The 18393-nt window shown below is 54.1% G+C and overlaps 2 protein-coding genes across 2 annotated transcripts in view; both read left to right on the plus strand.

Moving 5' to 3' along the window:
* The window catches only part of MYO1F (myosin IF), a 32101-nt gene extending 17677 nt beyond the window's left edge, over positions 1–14424 (plus strand). The window contains 15 exon segments of the mRNA XM_077745665.1: positions 68–233; positions 804–891; positions 3751–3832; positions 5177–5283; positions 5766–5915; positions 5993–6137; positions 10138–10252; positions 10354–10523; positions 11154–11299; positions 11667–11813; positions 11918–12066; positions 12539–12622; positions 13142–13337; positions 13424–13593; positions 14255–14424. Of these exon segments, the coding sequence (XP_077601791.1) occupies positions 68–233; positions 804–891; positions 3751–3832; positions 5177–5283; positions 5766–5915; positions 5993–6137; positions 10138–10252; positions 10354–10523; positions 11154–11299; positions 11667–11813; positions 11918–12066; positions 12539–12622; positions 13142–13337; positions 13424–13593; positions 14255–14331 (1992 nt within the window). The 3' untranslated portion in view covers positions 14332–14424.
* A 3765-nt stretch (positions 14425–18189) lies between these two features.
* Positions 18190–18393, plus strand: part of ZNF414 (zinc finger protein 414) — a 3053-nt gene continuing 2849 nt past the window's right edge. The window contains 1 exon segment of the mRNA XM_077745708.1: positions 18190–18328. Coding sequence (XP_077601834.1) covers positions 18326–18328 — 3 coding nt within the window. The 5' untranslated portion in view covers positions 18190–18325.

An 18393-nucleotide genomic window follows, 5' to 3' on the forward strand; every position in this document is an offset into this window, starting at 1 on the left:
GAACCCGGGAGCGGGATGGGGGCAGGGCCGCCCAGGCTGAGCCGCTGTCCGCCTCCCCCGCCCGCAGAGCCCCCCGGGCATCATGAGCGTCCTGGACGACGTGTGCGCCACCATGCACGCCACGGGCGGCGGCGCCGACCAAACGCTGCTGCAGAAGCTGCAGGCGGCCGTGGGCACCCACGAGCACTTCAACAGCTGGAGCTCGGGCTTCGTCATCCACCACTACGNCCAGACCTGCAGAAACCCACTGGGCCCCCAACCAAGGTCCCAGCTCTCCTTACTAACAGGACAGCTCTCACTAACAGGGCCCAAACTCCCTCCCATTGACCCTACTTTGTGCACCAAACTCCCACCCCCCCACTCCCGTCTGAGCTGCAAACTCCACTAACCCCTGACCCAGGACACAGCTTTCTGACTCGAAGTGAAAGGCTCCAGGCCTACGCCGCAAGCCACCACCCTCCAAAATTGGTGGCAGCCCCCTAAAGTCTCCGACCCAAGACTCTAGAAATCCGCTGGCACCTCTGACCCTGGCCACAGTCTTCCACCCCGAAACTGACAGGACTACAGACTCTCCCAGTGGCCTTCAGGGGGCAGCGGACACCACCAGGGGTCTCCTGGCCAGCCTGGAGCTCCCTCCCTCTTGCAGGGAATAGTTGCACCATGGAGAGCCCCCACCCTGGATGGCAGACCCAGCCCCGAAGTCTGGCTGAAGCCCCCCACAGGACCCCTGACCGCCTGGGCTGTAAGCAGCACCCACCCCCCCAGGCCTCAGCCCCTCATTCCCCCCAACCCTGTCTCCCTCCAGGTCTCCTATGATGTGAATGGCTTCTGCGAGAGGAACCGGGATGTTCTGTTCTCTGACCTCATAGAGCTGATGCAGACCAGTGAGCAGTGAGTGGCCCCTGGGAACAAATCCCCTTGGGGCTGGGGGGAGGCCGGGGCCACTCTCTTCCCCAGAGCTCCTATCATGCCGCAGGCTTTGGGAGTCTGGCTGTCCACAGGGACAGTGTTTGTAGCGACTGGTTAGCAGCCCGAGGTCCACAGGAAGAGGTGAGGAAAGAAGGCCCGTCCGGTGCTCTCTGGGGGCCAGCGCAATCCACGTGGGGTGTGGACGGTTTCCCCTCTTACACCGTGAGAACACAGCCTGCCCTGCATTTTCCTGTATTAACATATAAGGACCCAAAGGTCCATCTCCCCGACCAAAGCTGCACACTGGGTTCCATTTTTTGCCTTTTTAACCTCAAAAACGTATCCAAGTTCCACTGGGTGCCAGGCGCTGTTTGAACCTGTGGGGATGGAGGGCTGAACAGGTTGGAGAACAGGGATGGTCTCATCAACTGGAGGAGAGTCAAGGGAGGAGACAGGCGTTGAACTAGAAACAAAAAAGGCACATAGAATATAGTGTGGCATGAAAGTGGTAAGACAGGGGTCCCTAAAAGGCTGCAGTTATAGCTCTTGAGCACCCTTGGAGCTGGTTAGAAAGGCAGCATCTCAGACACCTACTGAATCAGAATCTGCACTTTAACAAGACGCCCTGATGTCTCCTCGAGAACCACGTGCACATTTGAACTTGAGATTCAATGATCTAGACCAGCACTGTCCGTTATACCCCACATTCACGTAGAATCCAAGCTACACACATCATGACTTTAAAACAGCCTTCTGCAGGCACAATTTGGAAGCCGTCAAATGTGCCCACCTTTGGAAGTGACTTTTAGCCAATGCGTAGAATTGCACAACCACGACCACTAATCCATTTGGGAACGTTTGCATCGCACCAGAAAGATCCCTCGTGCCAAATTGCACTCAACCCCTATTCGCAGTATGTGTGTAATTTTAAATTCTCTGGTAAGCACACTGAAAAAGTACAAAGGTGAGGGCGTCTGGGTGGCTCAGTCAGCTAAGCGTCTGAGTCTGGATATCAGCTCAGGTCATGATCTCGAGTTTCGTGAGACAGCGCCCTGTGTTAGGCTCTGCGCTGATAATACTGAGCCTGCTTGGGATTCTCTCTTTCTGCCTCTCCCCTGCTCACATGCGTAGGTAGGCACACACGCACTCTCTCTCTCAAAATAAATAAATAAATATTTAAAAACTGAAAATTAAATAATTACAGAAAGTAGAAAGGTGAATAGGTGACATTAAAAAATGTTTTCTTGGGGTGCCTGGGTGGCTTAGTCAGTTGAGTGTCCGACTTCGGCTCAGGTCATGATCTCATGGTTCGTGGGTTCGAGCCCCATGTTGGGCTCTGTGCTGACAGCTAGCTCAGAGCCTGGAACCTGTTTCAGATTCTGTATCTCCCTCTCTCTCTGACTCTCCCTTGCTCACACTATCTTTCTCTGTCTCTCAGAAATAAATTTAAAAAAATGTTTTCTTATGCCCAGTATACCCCAAATATTATTTCAACATATAATCCATATAAAATTATCAAAGAATGAATATGAATCAATTATGAAGGAAGGAACTATGTTCTCTTTCCCCATACAGTGGTACTCTGTGAAATCTGTTATGAATTTAACACTCACAGTGGGTCATGATTTAGACAGGCCAGGTCTCAAGGGCCTCAAGAACCACATGTGACCAGAGGCCACCATATTGGAAAGCACAGAGTGGTGGTTCTCAGAGTGGGGTTCCTGGTCCAGCAGCATCAGTGCCAGCCAGGAACTCGTTAGAAGTTATCGGGCCACAGCCCAGATGTGTGAATGAGAAATCAAGAGGGCTGGGGTGGGGCTCAGGCCATCCGTATTTTAACAACTTTTCCTGGTGATTCTGGTGTCTACCGGGGTAAGCATTGAAAAGAAAAACTAAGTTGATAAAGGGCTGGAGAGTGCATCATTCACTCTCTCTCTTTTTTTACCTTTCATTTTCTTTTTTTAAAGTTTATTTATTTATTTTGGAAGAGAGTGAGCAATGGAAGGACAGAGAGAGAGAGGGAGAGAGAATCCCAAGCAGGCTCCACAGTGTCAGCACAGAGCCCGATGCGGGGCTCGAACCCATGAACCTTGAGATCATGACCTGAGCTGAAGTCAGGAGTCAGACGCTCAACCGACCGAGCCACCCAGGCGCCCCTCACTTTCTTTTGCTTTCCAATCGTGATGAAATACGCACAATATCAAATGTACCATCTCGCCATTTGGAATTGCACAACTCAGTAGCATTAAGCACATTCACGACGTCGGGCGACTATCCTCACTCTTTCGTTCCAGAGCATTTTCATCTTCTCAAATACATACTGATGGAGCGGTCCATCCATCCTGGGCTGTGATGCTCAGGGAAGATCTCATGGAAGAGATGAGGGAGAGAACTGCGAGTGTGCCGGAGCGTGTCTAACCAATCCCCTGCTCACGGGCCATGAGACTGTGCCTATCATGACCACAGGCAGGGTTCCAGCGGCCGGCTCCCTTGTCTCTAGTTCTTTGTGTGCACACCAGGGTCTGTGCACGTAGGATCGTTCCTGCCCGGGGACCTCCCCCCATTACCCGAGAGGCCGCATCACTTGATAGGTGTTCCTACTTAATTTAATTTTGTTCTATTTTACTTGCTACCCAAGCCGTGTGTGGTCATGGAGGCAGAAGGGACAGGTGCAAACAAATCAAACCCAAGGACCAAAAGCAACACTTTCCGGTTCTCAGCATTACAGCCCCCACATCCAGGGAGAACTGTACTTTGCAGTGCGCCCTCTAGGTCACGGACATCTAGGTAGCCTTTCCTCTGGGAGAGGGCACCTCTGACCCCTCCTGTGCCCCTGCCCAGGGCCTTCCTCCGGATGCTCTTTCCTGAGAAGCTGGATGTAGACAAGAAGGGCCGCCCCAGCACCGCCGGCTCCAAGATCAAGGTGGGTCCTGGGCAGGAGAGGAGGAGCTGGGCGTGGGGAGGGCTGGGGACAGTTCTCTACTCGTCCCAACCTCTGTCTCTCCTGTGTCCTGTCTCTCTGGCACCCTCTGCCCAGCAGGGTGTTTTCCCAGCTCTAGGCGTAGAGGGCTTATACCACCTCCCTTGATGTCCCCCTAACACCCTAAATCCAAACGTTAACCATCCATCATCTTAATAACTTTTTTGGTCTTTTGGTTATTTGCCACTTGGATTCTAGGGAAATATACGTAAAATGTACCATCGTAGCCACTGCTAAGTGCAGAGCTCGGTGCCATTAGGCACACTCACGCTGGGCCACCATCCGTCCCCAGGACATTTTCATCTTCCCAAACTGAGTCTCTGTCCCCATGAAGCACTGACTCCCCACCCCCTGTCCCACCCCTGGCTCCCACCATCCACTCTCTGTCTCTGTGGATGGGACTCCTCTAGGGACCCCCTGTGAGTGACATCAGGCAGGACGTGTCCTTCTGTGTCTGGCTTACCTCACTCAGCATAACGTCCCCCGAGTCCGCCCGTGTTGTAGCAGGTGTCAGGATTCCTTCCTTTTGAAGGCTAGAGAATCTTCCAGTGTGTGAACAGACCACATTCTTCCTGTCCATTCCTCTGCAGATGGACACTCAGTTGCTTTCACCTTTTACCTTCTGCAAATCATGCTACCATCAACTGCGTGTCCCATCCTGAAAATATTTTAGTGACTGTGCACTGAGCACTTGTCAGTGCTGGCAGCAAATGTGGCGACACTTTACATGCATGGGACTAATCCCGCCTGGGGAATGGGGGAGACCAGGGCTCAGAGAAGCACAGTCACTGGCCCAGATCACACAGCAGAGTACTCTCAGGCTGCTCCCTCCAATCCCCCTACCTGGGACGATTTCCTTTCTAGTCTCTTCCAAGAGACTAAGATGCACAACCCAAGGGTAGCCTCATAGGCACACACGCGAGATTCCCTGCTTCCAGAGAATCCCTGAAGAACAGGCAGAAATGCTTTGGGCAACATGTTCTGAGCGCTCAATTACTCCGTCGGCAAATGTTTGCTGAGCACTTATGTGCTCGATTAAGCAGTGAGTGCTATAAACATGAGAGCTCCTCATCTGAGGTTCGCGGATCAGGGAGACACATGATATCAAGGTCGCACAGTGTGTGCTAAGGGAGGTGCACACTGACCGGGGACACCTGACCCCGTGGGCCACAGGGAGCCAGCCCACGCTTAGTGTATCTCTGTCTCTTGGGTCTGTATCCGGGGTTGGGGGAGAGAGGGTCCGAGGGTCCCATCGGCACACCACCCCTGCCTTCTCCTCCACCCCAGAAACAAGCCAATGACCTAGTGGCCACGCTAAAGAGGTGTACACCGCACTATATCCGCTGCATCAAACCCAACGAGACCAAGAAGCCCCGTGACTGGGAGGAGAGCAGGTGACTACCAGCCGGACCAATCCACACAGCCTGTCCCCCCCCACACACACACACAGCCTGTCCCCCCAGACTGATCTCTCCCTCCGGAACCCACCCAGGATCATGTGACTCATCCTAAGACTAACCAAGGCTGACCCCCAGGACCAGTGCAAAACTTCAGGGCCTGGGGTTTATACCTTCCAAACGACAGGGATGACCCCGGACTGAGTGCAGGATGACCCAGGAACTAGCTCCGTCCCCTCTGTCACCAGACCCTAGGATGAACCCCTAGGATGAACTCTGGAACTGACCACAGAATGAACACAGACCCCTCCCTCCCTGGAAGCTGGGTCCCTACCCCACAGAACTGACTCACAGGCTGACCCCTGGGACCGACACTAAAGTCACCCCCCACCCCGAACTGTTCCTGGCACAAATCCAGACCCACCAGGCCCCACGTCTGCCCTTTCCAGCCCTGCCCAGGAGCACCCACCCACTCCCAGGACCAGGGAGTACCCCCCAGGGGACTCAACCTGCCTTCTCTTTTAGGGTCAAGCACCAGGTGGAGTACCTGGGCCTGAAGGAGAACATCAGGGTACGCCGGGCTGGCTTTGCCTACCGTCGCCAATTCTCCAAGTTCCTGCAGAGGTGAGGTGCCCCCGCCCACCCCTGCCCCTAACTGCTGCCCCGCAGAATATCCACCAATCCCTCCCACGTCCTCTGCCTCCAGGTACGCCATCCTGACCCCAGAGACGTGGCCGCAGTGGCGTGGGGATGAACGTCAGGGGGTCCAGCACCTTCTCCGAGCAGTCAACATGGAGCCAGACCAGTACCAGATGGGGACCACCAAGGTCTTTGTCAAGAACCCTGAGTCAGTAAGTGTGAGAGAGGCAGACGCCTGCATTGCTGCAATGGGCTCGGGCCCTGCTCTTCAGGCCACTTCAGACCTTGCGCCTGTTTTCTTACCCCTCTGAGCCTTAGTTTCTCCAACTGGAAAGTGGGGAGAGTAGTAGCCACCCTGCAGGGCTGGGGTGAGGATTAGACAAAACAGGAAGTCCACTGCCCAGTGTGTGGCACGTAGCAGGTGCTCAGAAAACCCCGAATTAGCTGGATAGTCCCTGGTGGCCAGGAGGCGGGTGGGGACACGCGTGGCCACCTGTTGTGCCAGCCCCTCACAGCTTAGCTAGCACATCTTTGTTTCCTTCTTTCTATCCTTCTTCTCTTTCTGCTTTCTTCCTTTTTAACTAACTTCTATTTCTTTAGTGTTTATTTATTTGGGGAAGAGAGAGCGAGGGGGGAGAGGCAGAGAGAGTGTGGGAGAGGCAGAATACCAAGTGGGCTCTGCACTGTCAGCACAGAGCCCAACGCGGGCCAACGCGGGGCTCGAACCCACGAACCATGAGACCTGAGCTGAAACCAAGAGTCAGACGCTTAACCGGCTGAGCCACCCAGGCGCCCCTTAAGTCACTTCTCTCTGTACTTTCTCCTAGCCTGCTTTCTCTTTCCACATCCTTCATTCATGGACACACTGAGTCCCTGGACCAGAGACTCGGTCCAAGTGGTGCTTTGCTTATCCCAAGCCCCGCCCCAAGCCCTGATCTGTCAAAGAAAAACCTCGTTCTGCCAATCCCATCAGCACTTTATCATCGGCTTTTAGCCTTTTATCAGAAGGCCGGGAGCACCACCTAGTGTATGGGACCTCTGCTTTCAGGGGGAAAACCAAGTAACAACGACAAGTCAGCTTTGGGGGGACCCACCGTAGAGCATGTGACTATAGTTAACAACACTGTATTATATACTCGGAAGTAGACCTTCAATGTTCTCACCACGAAAAAGAAACAGTAACTGTGCTATGTGGTGGAGGTGCTAGCTAACCTATGGGGGTCACGGTTCCGCAATATCTACATGTATCCAATCAACTCCTGTACGCCTCGTATTTATACAATGCTATGTGCCAATTACATCTCAGTAAAGCTGAATGGGGGCAGTTTTTTTAAACAGCAACAATGACAGGGCACCTGGGTGGCTCAGTCGGTTAAGCGTCTGACTTCGGCTCAGGTCATGATCTTGCAGTCCATGAATTTGAGCCCTGCATTGGGCTCTATGCGGACAGTTCAGCGCCTGGAGCTGCTTCGGATTCTGTGTCTCCCTCTCTCTCTCTCCCTCCCCCACTTACACTCTGTCTCTCTCTCTCTCTCTCTCAAAAATAAACAAACATGAAATCAATTCAGCCCATGGCTGAAACTACATCTGGAACAATTCAAATCATAGCAGTTGAGAAAGAAAGGAGGGAGGCAAGGTCAGAAAAAGAGGGTGCGGGGGAGACACTGAGAAAGAGAATCCATCTTGCTGGCTACAGTGTGCAAAATCTGACTCCAAAAGAAACACATAAAATTTGACACTGAAAAAAACAAAAACAAAAACAAATAGACCAAGCTGGCTAAGGCTCTCTAAGGTAAAATCAAATTCTGACAAAAATTATTTCCATGGCCGGAAATAATGAAATTCACACAGGGAAGAGTTTGGTGGAAAAAATGTTGTAAGGGAAAACAAGACTGAAAATTTGCACAGGAAAAAAACTGGGTACAGTTCTGTAACTGTTTATAACTGTGCTATATCAACCTTGATAGAAGAATTAAGTTACCCTAATGGAGGTGGGGAGTTTCTCAGCCAAAAATGCGCTCACTTTGGGATGATTTACACATGGACTCAAATATCCTTGGCTGTTTCACACACCTGCTGGCCTTCCCTGCCCATCATGCTGCGTGTGTTCCTTCCCTGTGGCCAGTGTTAACAAGGTACTACCGACTGGATGACTTGACCCAACAGAAATGAATTTTCTCACGTTTCTGGAAGCTAGAAATCCGCAATCAATGTGTCAGCAGGGCCAAGGTCCCTCTAAAGTCTGCAGGGAAGATCCTTCCTTGACTCTCCCTAGCTTCTGGTGGGTGCCAGCCACCCTCACCGTTTCTGATCACTCCAGTCTCTACCTCTGTCATCACACGAGCTTCTCCTCTGTGTCTGGGTGCAAATTTCCCTCTTCTTATAAAAACACCGAGTCATACTGGATTGAGAGATGGTCCCCCACGCCCCCACCCACACCCTATTGCAGCATGACCTCCTTTTAACTTGATTACATCTGCAAAGACCCTCTTTGCAGATAAGGTCACATTCACAGGTTCTGGGTAGACATGAATTTGGGGGAAACACCATTCAGCCCAGCATGCCAGGATAAGCTCAGTTTTGGGGCCTGTCTCACCCGCCTTAAGCACACCCGCTCTGCCCTCTGCATGCGAAGGAGACGGATTTTAAACTCTGTGGACAGGAAGATCCCTTTCCCAATAATGAAAACAAATCCCTTTCCCTGAGCAGAGATAATGAGGTTGGAAGACTTGTCTCATCTGCCCTGAACAGCTAAGGGAGAGCGGACTCCTGGCTGACTGGCCCACCCCCATTCCTGTAAAGCTGGTCTCCCTTTATTCCTACCTGTCACCCCCTTGGCAAACTTGAGAATATACCTACTACCCTCCAGGCATTAGTTGGACACACTTTGTACAGAGACGCACTGACTCAAGAATATCAGTCTGAGAAACAAAAGACAGAAATTCCACTTGATTCCCTATAGGCTGCAAAACTGCAATCTTGCTGGGTTTTTTTCCTTCCTGTGAAGACTCCCCACCTTTCATGAACATTTATAAACACAGACAGCTTTAAAAGTTCTCCAAAGTATGTTTTTTTTTTTAAGTGCATATGAGCCAAGTATCTGCGGAATTACTTTAGTCCCTGCAGGGACCCGTGGGGTTTCTGGGAAACATCGGCCACTTTGGTCAGCAAAGCAGGCAGCCAGGCTTTTAGTAGTGATGTGTATCTTGTGTATTTGACAAATCCCTCTGGGTGAAGGGCTAATTACTTTTCTAAACAAAGCCTAATTTTATTTTCAATATTTCCCATTTCAGTACTTCCCTGATTGACAATGCTGTCCCTTTTCTTGCTAAATTTCTGTTTGAATGACAATGTGACCAAGCCATTTGTCCTACCACAGTAGGCTGTTCTGTTCTCTGACCAGCATCACATTGTTCTTATTACCGTAGATTTATAACTTTTCATATCCAGTGAGTTCCTCTCCCTGATATGCTCACTGCTATTATCCTAAGTGAACAGACATCCTTCATGGCATTCCAATTCTGACTTGCACTAACATAGTTGATACCCTCAGTCCCCTCTGGACAGAGACTCTTAAAACTCAAAAGTCTGCTTTCTGCGAAAAGCTTCTTTTCCAGGGCTGGCATGTATGGCTGCACAGGTTGTACACTGAACAACCAGATGGTCTCTAGGTACATTACAGTCCTCTATATCAGCTTTTCATATTTACAGTATTGGATTGGTCTTCTAAGATGCACATTGGTTCACATTCCTGCCATCTCTGAAAGTGGGGTTCACCTCATATGGGTGACGTGCCATCCCCTTAATTAGCAGAGTGAGTTGTGATACTATAGCATTTCTGGCCAGACTGCACAGCTAGTAAGAGGCAGAGTCGGGATTTGAACCCCACAAGACCAGCCTTCAGTTACAATTTCATGCAGGGGCATGTGCCCCATGTGGGGAGGGAACCCTATGTCCAGTCATTTGGAGGAAGAAAAAAATCTTTCAACCCTAGCGTCTGAGCACGTGTGCAGATGCCCGAAAGCAAGAGCAGTGGGTGNCTTCATGCAGGGGCATGTGCCCCATGTTGGGAGGGAACCCTATGTCCAGTCATTTGGAGGAAGAAAAAATCTTTCAACCCTAGCGTCTGAGCACGTGTGCAGATGCCCGAAAGCAAGAGCAGTGGGTGGGGTGTGGCTGGGGGAAGATCCACCGCGCCTCTCTTCCGCCCAGCTCTTCCTCCTGGAGGAGATGCGAGAGCGGAAGTTCGATGGCTTTGCCCGCACCATCCAGAAGGCCTGGCGGCGCCACGTGGCAGTCCGGAAGTACGAAGAGATGCGGGAGGAAGGTGAGACCCCCGTGGGTGGGAGGCTCAGGGTGGGGACAGACGGACTTGGGGGAGCCAGGCCACAACCTCTGCCCCCACCCCAACCCCCCGTGTCTCCACAGCGTCCAACATCCTGCTGAACAAGAAGGAGCGGAGGCGGAACAGCATCAACCGGAACTTCGTGGGGGACTACTTGGGGCTGGAAGAGCGGCCGGAGCTGCGTCAGTTCCTGGGCAAGAGGGAACGCGTGGACTTCGCTGACTCGGTCACCAAGTATGACCGCCGCTTCAAGGTGAGGCACTAGCAGGTGGGCGTGTCTGGGACCCCGGCCCCAGGCTGCCACCCCCAACCAGAAGGACACACCCTCATCCGGCCCAGATCCACCTGTCCCCAGGTATACATTCAACCAGCCTGGATACACCTACCTATTAAAAATGCCCTCACGCCACCCAGACACACCTGTCCAGCACGTATTGCTGCACCTGGCCAGATTGGCCTCAAGAAGGTGTCACCCAGAAGCCCTGACCATAGGGCCACCCTCACTTATCCTGGACACAACCATCCATCAAGTATGCCCTCAGCCAGTCTAGAGAGATCTGTCAGTTAGCCATGTCTTCATCTGGCCCAGATACTCCTGTGCACAGGTGCGCTCTCATCTGGCCTGGGGCACCCACAGGCAGCAGGTTCACCTTCACCTGTACTGTACCTGTTCACTGACCCAGAAACCTCTCTCTAGCCAGTATACCGTTATTTCGCCTATTTCTTATATAATGTAACTACTTACATATCTTCACATGGAGGGAAACCCTCAGCTGACCTGTCCTTCGCCACCCCCCTGTCTGAGGCTGAGCCCCTAGAGCCAGGCGGCCCCAGGCCCAGGGCTCCAGCCACCAGCTGTAGCTCTGGTCCTGCATCCTCACAGCCCATCAAGAGGGACTTGATCCTGACGCCCAAGTGTGTGTATATGATCGGGCGGGAGAAGGTGAAGAAGGGACCAGAGAAGGGCCAGGTGCGTGAGGTCCTGAAGAAGAAGGTGGAGATCCAGGCCCTTCGGGGAGTTTCCCTCAGGTGAGGCCGGGCCCTCGCCTGCCCCACTCACCCTCGTCTGTCCCCTTGTCATCCTCAGGTGCCCTCATACTTGTTACCCCATCTGTCACTCTGACCATGCTACCTACGCCAATACCTGGAACCCTCTGGCCCCACCTGTCACCTTCCCCTGCCCCCACACTCACGAGCCCTATTTGCCAACAGCACCTGTCCCCTCGCCTGCCGCTTCCCTCTGACGATCTTCCCCAGCGCGTTGCCACTCCCCCCTTTCCCCGGCCGGCGTCACCCCCGACCTGCCTTCACCCGACCCTCCCCGTGGCATCTCACAGGTCAGTCCGGCCGCCCTCACTACCCCTCTCACAGGCCTTTCCTCCCACCCCTCCCCCAGCACGCGGCAGGACGACTTCTTCATCCTCCAAGAAGACACGGCCGACAGCTTCCTAGAGAGCATCTTCAAGACCGAATTCGTCAGCCTCCTGAGCAAGCGTTTCGAGGAGGCGGCGCGGAGGGCCCTGCCCCTCACCTTCAGCGACACGTACGTTCCCCACCCCGACCCCGCGCCCCGTCCGGGGTTGGGCGACTCCTCTCCCACCGCGCTTGGGCAGTGGGCGTCCCCCCAGCTTCCTCCTCTCCCCACAGACTACAGTTCCGAGTGAAGAAGGAGGGCTGGGGCGGAGGTGGCACCCGCAGTGTTACTTTCTCCCGTGGCTCCGGCGACGTGGCTGTGCTGAAGGCCAGCGGCCGCTCCCTCACGGTCAGCGTGGGTGACGGGCTGCCCAAAAGCTCCAGTGAGTCTGCGCAGAACCGGGGGCGGAGCCAAAGAGGCGGGCCCTTCGGGGGCGGGGCCAGCGAGGGGGACAAATCAAGACTGTGGGGGCGGACCCTAGAGCCGGTGGGGGCCATAGAGGGGTGGGTCTAGAGAGGCTTAATAGGGAGGCCGCAACCATGGAGGGGGCTGGGTCAGCGAGGTAACCAATGAGTGGGATAGAAACGCGGAGGAGGCGTGGCCAGGGAAGGGGTCCCTCCCCTCTCTCTATGGGCGGGCCCAGAGAGCCAGGCCACTAAGAGGTGAGCCCTGGGGGGAGGAGCCGATTACTGGGAGGAGCCAGGGTTCCAGGGGCGGTGCTGATGGGATAGCTAGCGAGCCTGAGGAGGCGGGGTATGGGGCGGAGCCACATGGTGGGCTGGACTTGTGGGCGGGCCCAAGAGCCTGCTGCGGTCGGGCCACCGTACAAATTCCCACGTCCTTCCCCCTTACAGAGCCTACACGGAAAGGAGTGGCTCAAGGAAGACCTCGAAGGGCAGCCCAGGCCCCTACCCGGGCAGCCCCTGGGCCTCCCAGAGGTAAGGAGACTTGTCTTTTGTGTGCTTCATGACCTAAGCCAGACCTGCTCAGCGGAGTGGACCACTCTGTTCTCTGCCTAGAACTCCCCACTACCCCATCTTCCACAAAATACAGACTAAGCTTAGTTTGATATTCAAAACCCTTCAGAATCCAACCCTAGCTAACCATCCTCTCTCCTCCCGTCGTAGACTCCTGTCATGCAAGCTACATCGTATTTTGCCAATTTAATCAATTTGTTCTAGTCCCCAAGCCTTTGCTAGCGCTGTTTGCTCCTCTCGTCTCCCACATTCTCTCTCAGCTTGAGCTCCTATTCATCCTGCAAGACCCACCCACAAGAGCCCTCCTACAAAAGATGGGGGAAATCTTACCCCTGCAGAGCCTCCTCTGGGCCAGCCCTTCCCATGCTGGGTTGAGCGTGTGGCTGGCTGCCTTCTCCCTCAGACTAAGAACTTGGAGCCAAGTCCTCCCGAAATCCTACCGTCACCTGATAAACGCTCCCACTCCTGCTCCTACCACAGGCCTGGACCGCAATGGGGTGCCCCCCTCGGCCAGAAGGGGGGACCTACCCCTAGAGATCACATCTGGAGGGGGCTCCCAGCAGCCTTTCCGGGGCCCTCCATCCTCAGCCCTGAGGGCCAGCAGACGCCCCCGGGCACGGCCTCCCTCGGAGCACAACACAGAATTCCTTAATGTGCCTGACCAAGGCATGGCAGGGTAGGTGAGGACAGAGGGCAGCCCCAGGAGGTGTACAGGGCGCAGGGGCGTGTCTGGACTGTGATGGGAGCTCCCTGTGCCCACAGCATGCAGAGGAAGCGCAGTGTGGGGCAGCGACCTGTGCCAGGCGTGGGCCGACCCAAGCCCCAGCCTCGGACGCATGGCCCGCGGTGCCGGGCACTGTACCAGTACGTGGGTCAAGACGTGGACGAGCTGAGCTTCAATGTGAACGAGGTCATCGAGATCCTGATGGAAGGTGTGTGCCAAACACCCCCATTCCTGCTTTCCTGCAACCCCCATTCTCCCAAGGAGAGCAGAAGCAACCAGACCCATCTGGAGATACTCTCTTCCCGGCCCAGTGGCTGCAGAGGCCAGAAGGCCTTGGGTCTAGGGGTTCCCTCCTAAGCCACTCTGGGGACCTGGCCTCACAGCAGGATGCCCAATCCCTGGGCCTCATTGTTCTGTCCTCTCAAGCACGGGATTAATAGCAGAACCTACCTCCAGAGACCCCTCGTGAGTAAAACATGGGTCATGCCCAGATGACCCAGGCCACCTCCTACCTTAGTCCCCTGGGCCACCTCCAGAGGGGCTTGGACTCAACAGCACCCTCTGTGGGTAAATGGGGAGCCCCAAAGGGGTTATTCATTGCTCTGTCATGGGGATTGTGGGGAGGCGCCTGTAGGAAGGGATGATGAGGGAAGAGCATGAGAGAATGATCTAGAATATCACAGAGTGTGAGGCAGTTGCAGGGAAAACCGAGTGTCCGACCCTCCCTCCCTTCCCTCTGCGGACAAATCTCTTTTCATCACCTGCCGTCTGCCCACGCTGGTGGAGATGAATAAGACAGGCACGGAGCCAGCTGAAGGCTCCCTCCTGGGCAAGCCGGGTGCCGCCTCACACTCCCTTCTTGCCCGCAGATCCCTCAGGCTGGTGGAAAGGCCGGCTGCATGGCAAGGAGGGCCTCTTCCCAGGAAACTACGTGGAGAAGATCTGAGAGGCGGCCCCCGATTCTGCCTCCTGCCTGCCTGCCTGCCGGCCAGGGGCCCAGGCCCTGCCGCGGGGGCCTCATTTTCCTCGGCCGCATTGGCCAGAAGGCCCAGTCCTGTGGCGTCCAGCCCAGCCCAGGCTCTGAGTCACCACTGGGTCTGGGGGGCACCACTGCGGCCACCCCATGGCCCTGGCCTCCCCCATGTCATATGCATTGCCTCCTGGGTCAAACAGGGCTAACCGCAGAATCTACCTCCCAGCTGCCTTGCGAGCATAAATGAGTTGTGTCCTGTGGGCCGAGCGCCAAGCACAGTTGGGGGCCCACCTCGACAGGTGAGACCCTGCCCCCGGCTTCTCTCACCACCGAGGCAATAAACATTGGCCAGGTGAAAGCATGGATTAATTTACTGAGCGCTAACAAGAACTACCTTCTCACAACCCTGTGAGGGAGGAGCCCCAGATGCCCCACTGCAGGTGGAAAAAAAAAACAAAAAACGGAGGCTGGGAGAAGTTTCATCATGTGCCCAGGATTCCACAGAGCTAAGCCTTGAACTCATGTATGCCCCCACCCGGCCTCTCCCCTCTCCCGAAGCTGGAGTTTGCTCCTTGCTGGTTCACCCACTCTTGGCCATTTGCATCCCAGCTTTCCTGCAATAAATAGTCTGGTGGGTCCTGTCAGCTTTGAATACGCAGCCCCCAGACCCATCTGGGACCTGCCTGGCCCGAGGAGGGCGGCAGGGTCCCACACAACCCCTCACAATGCACCCTGGGCCACCCTGGCCCCTGGCCCCCACCCCATGTCTGTGCCATCTTAGTTCTCACTCACCCGGGGTCAGGGGGTCAGGACCGGTTCTGATATTCAATGGCCCTGGCTCTCTGCACTTATTGCTGTGTGTTTAGGGGGTCAGCCTGGCTCCTGGTCTCCCCAGATGTTTCCAAGCCGGTGATGGAGTCTGAGCCTTTCAGAACTCTCTGCAGGTGCAGCTGGAAATGGCTGGGGACCCTGCCATGGTCTGAGCCTAAGGATTCTGACTTCCCAGATGGACACCCACTCTGTGCTCAGCTCCTTCAAAGAGCAGCCGGTCCGGGAGAGATAGAGCCAGACTGCTGGTGTCAGGACTGGGCCAGAGAAGGGCCAGGGGCAGGGACAGGGAATGCAGAGAAACAGTGGGCATTGCTGGAGGAGCCTAGAGATGGAAGAAAAGGGTTGGCGTCAGCAGATGTTGGTGGCAAACACCACACGCGCCGGCCTCCACTCTGACACGACTCGAGGCAGAGGACACCTACCCATGTGGAGGATGGGAGCTGAGGTATCAAAGAAAGACTGGCCAGCAGCACCTTCTGCAGGTCTGAACCCTCTCTCTTCTAGACCTACCTTGGGAAGCTGAGGGTGGCTGGGGAAAAAAAAAAAGTCACAACATTGCAACTGGTCCTCACCAGCTCTTTTATTAACCAAGAATTAGACAAAAGCATGTAACCAGTCCCTTGAATGTCCCTGGCTTCCTCCATCTCTGGTTTTTGCCCCTCCGCTGCCCAACCGCCACTGTGTCGCTCTCTATAACACTTAGATGCTAGGACAGGCTGGGGAAGAACTGCATAAGCCACCAACCTCATCAGCTGGGTGTTTCCTGAAGAGGACTCTCCCTTCTCTGTCCCTGAACTCACCATGCAGGTTGCCTGCCCCTTGATATTTTGGGGTCCAGCCCTGGGGCCTCACTGCCACGGTAGTCACCCCATTTACAGGAAGTAGGGCCTCTGGGCCTCACATCTGGGTTACAGCATCTTCAGACTGCAAACCTCAGAATCACCTTGGCCCTGCCCACTCCACAGCCCCACATCCTGTTGACTTCTAGAATTTCTTAAGCCTGGCCCCTCCTCTCCCTTCCTTGGGCGGCCTGTCCTTCTGAGGCCTCACCCCATCCTTCCCCATATTACACCAACATCCCCTCCACACACAAACACACCTCCACCCAGCATCAAATGATCTGTTTGGGTTTTTTTAAGTTTATTTATTTATTTTGAGAGAGGGAGAGAGAGCTAGAGAGAGCGCGCAACCAGGGGAGGGAGGGGCAGAGAGAGAGAGAGAGAGAGAGAGAGAGAGAATCCCAAACAGGCTCCAGACCCAATGTAGAGCCCCATATGGGTCTTGATTTCACAAACCATGAGATCATGACCTGAGCCAAAATCAAAAGTCGGATGCTTGAACAAACTGAGGACTGATGGGGGGGGGTGTGCGATGGGCACGGAGGAGGGCACTTGTGGAGATGAGCACTGGGTGTTATATGGAAACCAACTTGACAATAAACTATTTGTAAAAAAAAAGAAAAGAAAAGTCGGATGTTTAACCGCGTGAGCCACCCAGGTGCCCCAAATGATCTTTTTTTTTTAATTAATGAGTTTTTAACTGTATTAATGACCATTAAAAAAACACATTTTTAAAATTCAAACAGCACAAAGTGTGAAAAGTCTGTCTCACCCTCACTTTGAAAATCTGTTCCCCTCCCCAGTTTCTTTTTTTTTTTTATGTTTTATTTATTTCTAAGAGAGAGAGAGAGACAGCGTGAGCAGGGGAGGGTCAGAGAGGGAGGGAATCACAGACTCTGAAACAGGCTCCAGGCTCTGAGCTGGCAGTCAGCACAGAGCCTGACGCGGGGCCGAACCCACGAACCGCGAGATCATGACCTAAGCGAAAGTCGGACGCTTAACCGACTAAACCACCCAGGCGCCCCAACCCTCCCAGTTTCTTAATGTCTCCTTCTAATGGTATCTCTGCATGTAAAGGCACCTAGGAACATCTTATGTACACAGATGAAAATACACTGCACATAAAGTCTACACTTGCCCAACTCAAGAGACACCTCTTGAATGTAAAACAATGTATTATAGAGATCTGAGATCAAAGATCCACTTTACCATCCCCTCAATTGCCCACCCTCCAAACACCCAGGAATCAGATGGTGGACCCCTCCCCCCTTGCTAAAAATTCATCAATGGTGAGAACAGAAACCATACTCCTCCTTCTCTCTCCATGGTTCACAAGGCGCTGTGTGACCTTCACTGCACCAAATTCACTTTCTGATCTCCACACCCTGTCTCCACTCTGTTTCAGTAGTGAGCTGTTCTCTTCACTGATCCTTGAAAAAGACAAGCTTGTCTTTCCCTACCTCAGAACACTTGCACCCACTATCCACTTCCCAGAGTGCCCTGACCGTCCATTTGCTCACTCCTTCCTGACCATCAGATAACAGCTCAAAAGTCAACTCCCAGAGAAGTTTTTCTTCCTTCTGTTCTTTTTTTCCCTTTGAAGCACTTAATATAACCTAACACTGTTTTTTTCCATTAGTTGAGTCATTGTCTATTGCCCCATTTTAAAATGTGAGCAGTCCCTGAGGGCAAAGATGTTTATTCTCCGGTGCCCAACGCCTAGCACGCAGTAGGAGCTCAAGGAATGTAGAATGGATAGGTGACTCATCCCACCCAGGGTTCGCCATCCTTAAGCTACACCTGTCCTGAGGCCAGACAGCTTGTTTCCCGCCCTTGGTTATCACAAGGGGCCCATTCCAACTTTCAGAAGGCAATTCCCTCTAAAGAGGCACCGAGTCATCACAACCTCTTCAAATAGAAGAACGGCTGTTTGTCCCCTTTCAAGAGCTGGTGGCGGGAAGGGAGGGGATACAGATACCCATTTTGCAAAGGAGAGCAGAGGTTCCGAAGGATTTTAAGCCGGGATCTCTGAGCACAGACTTTTAAAGGTGCACTCTTCGCCACGCCTGGGCTTGCAAACCCGCAGCGCCGCCTACACGGCTCTCCAGGAGGACCCAGATCTCAGGCTCCGCCCCCTTGGGGGGCGTCGTGCGCAGGTCCTGTCCCCGTTCTCGCGAGAGCTGGCAGGCGGAAAATGGCGCCGAAGTGAGCGCGAGCCTGCGGCCGCCCAGGAAATCGCCACAGCCTCAGCCGCAGCCGCCGGAGTCGCAGGAACAAGAGGCTGAGCCGGGTCGAGGATGGTGAGCTCGGCGCCGGGGGTTCGGGCGCGACGGACCAGCGGGTACTGGCGGGGCGCGGCCCCGCC

This window comes from Crocuta crocuta, unplaced genomic scaffold, assembly GCF_008692635.1.
Source record: "Crocuta crocuta isolate KB4526 unplaced genomic scaffold, BGI_CrCroc_1.0 scaffold650, whole genome shotgun sequence".
Classification (NCBI taxonomy): domain Eukaryota; kingdom Metazoa; phylum Chordata; class Mammalia; order Carnivora; family Hyaenidae; genus Crocuta; species Crocuta crocuta.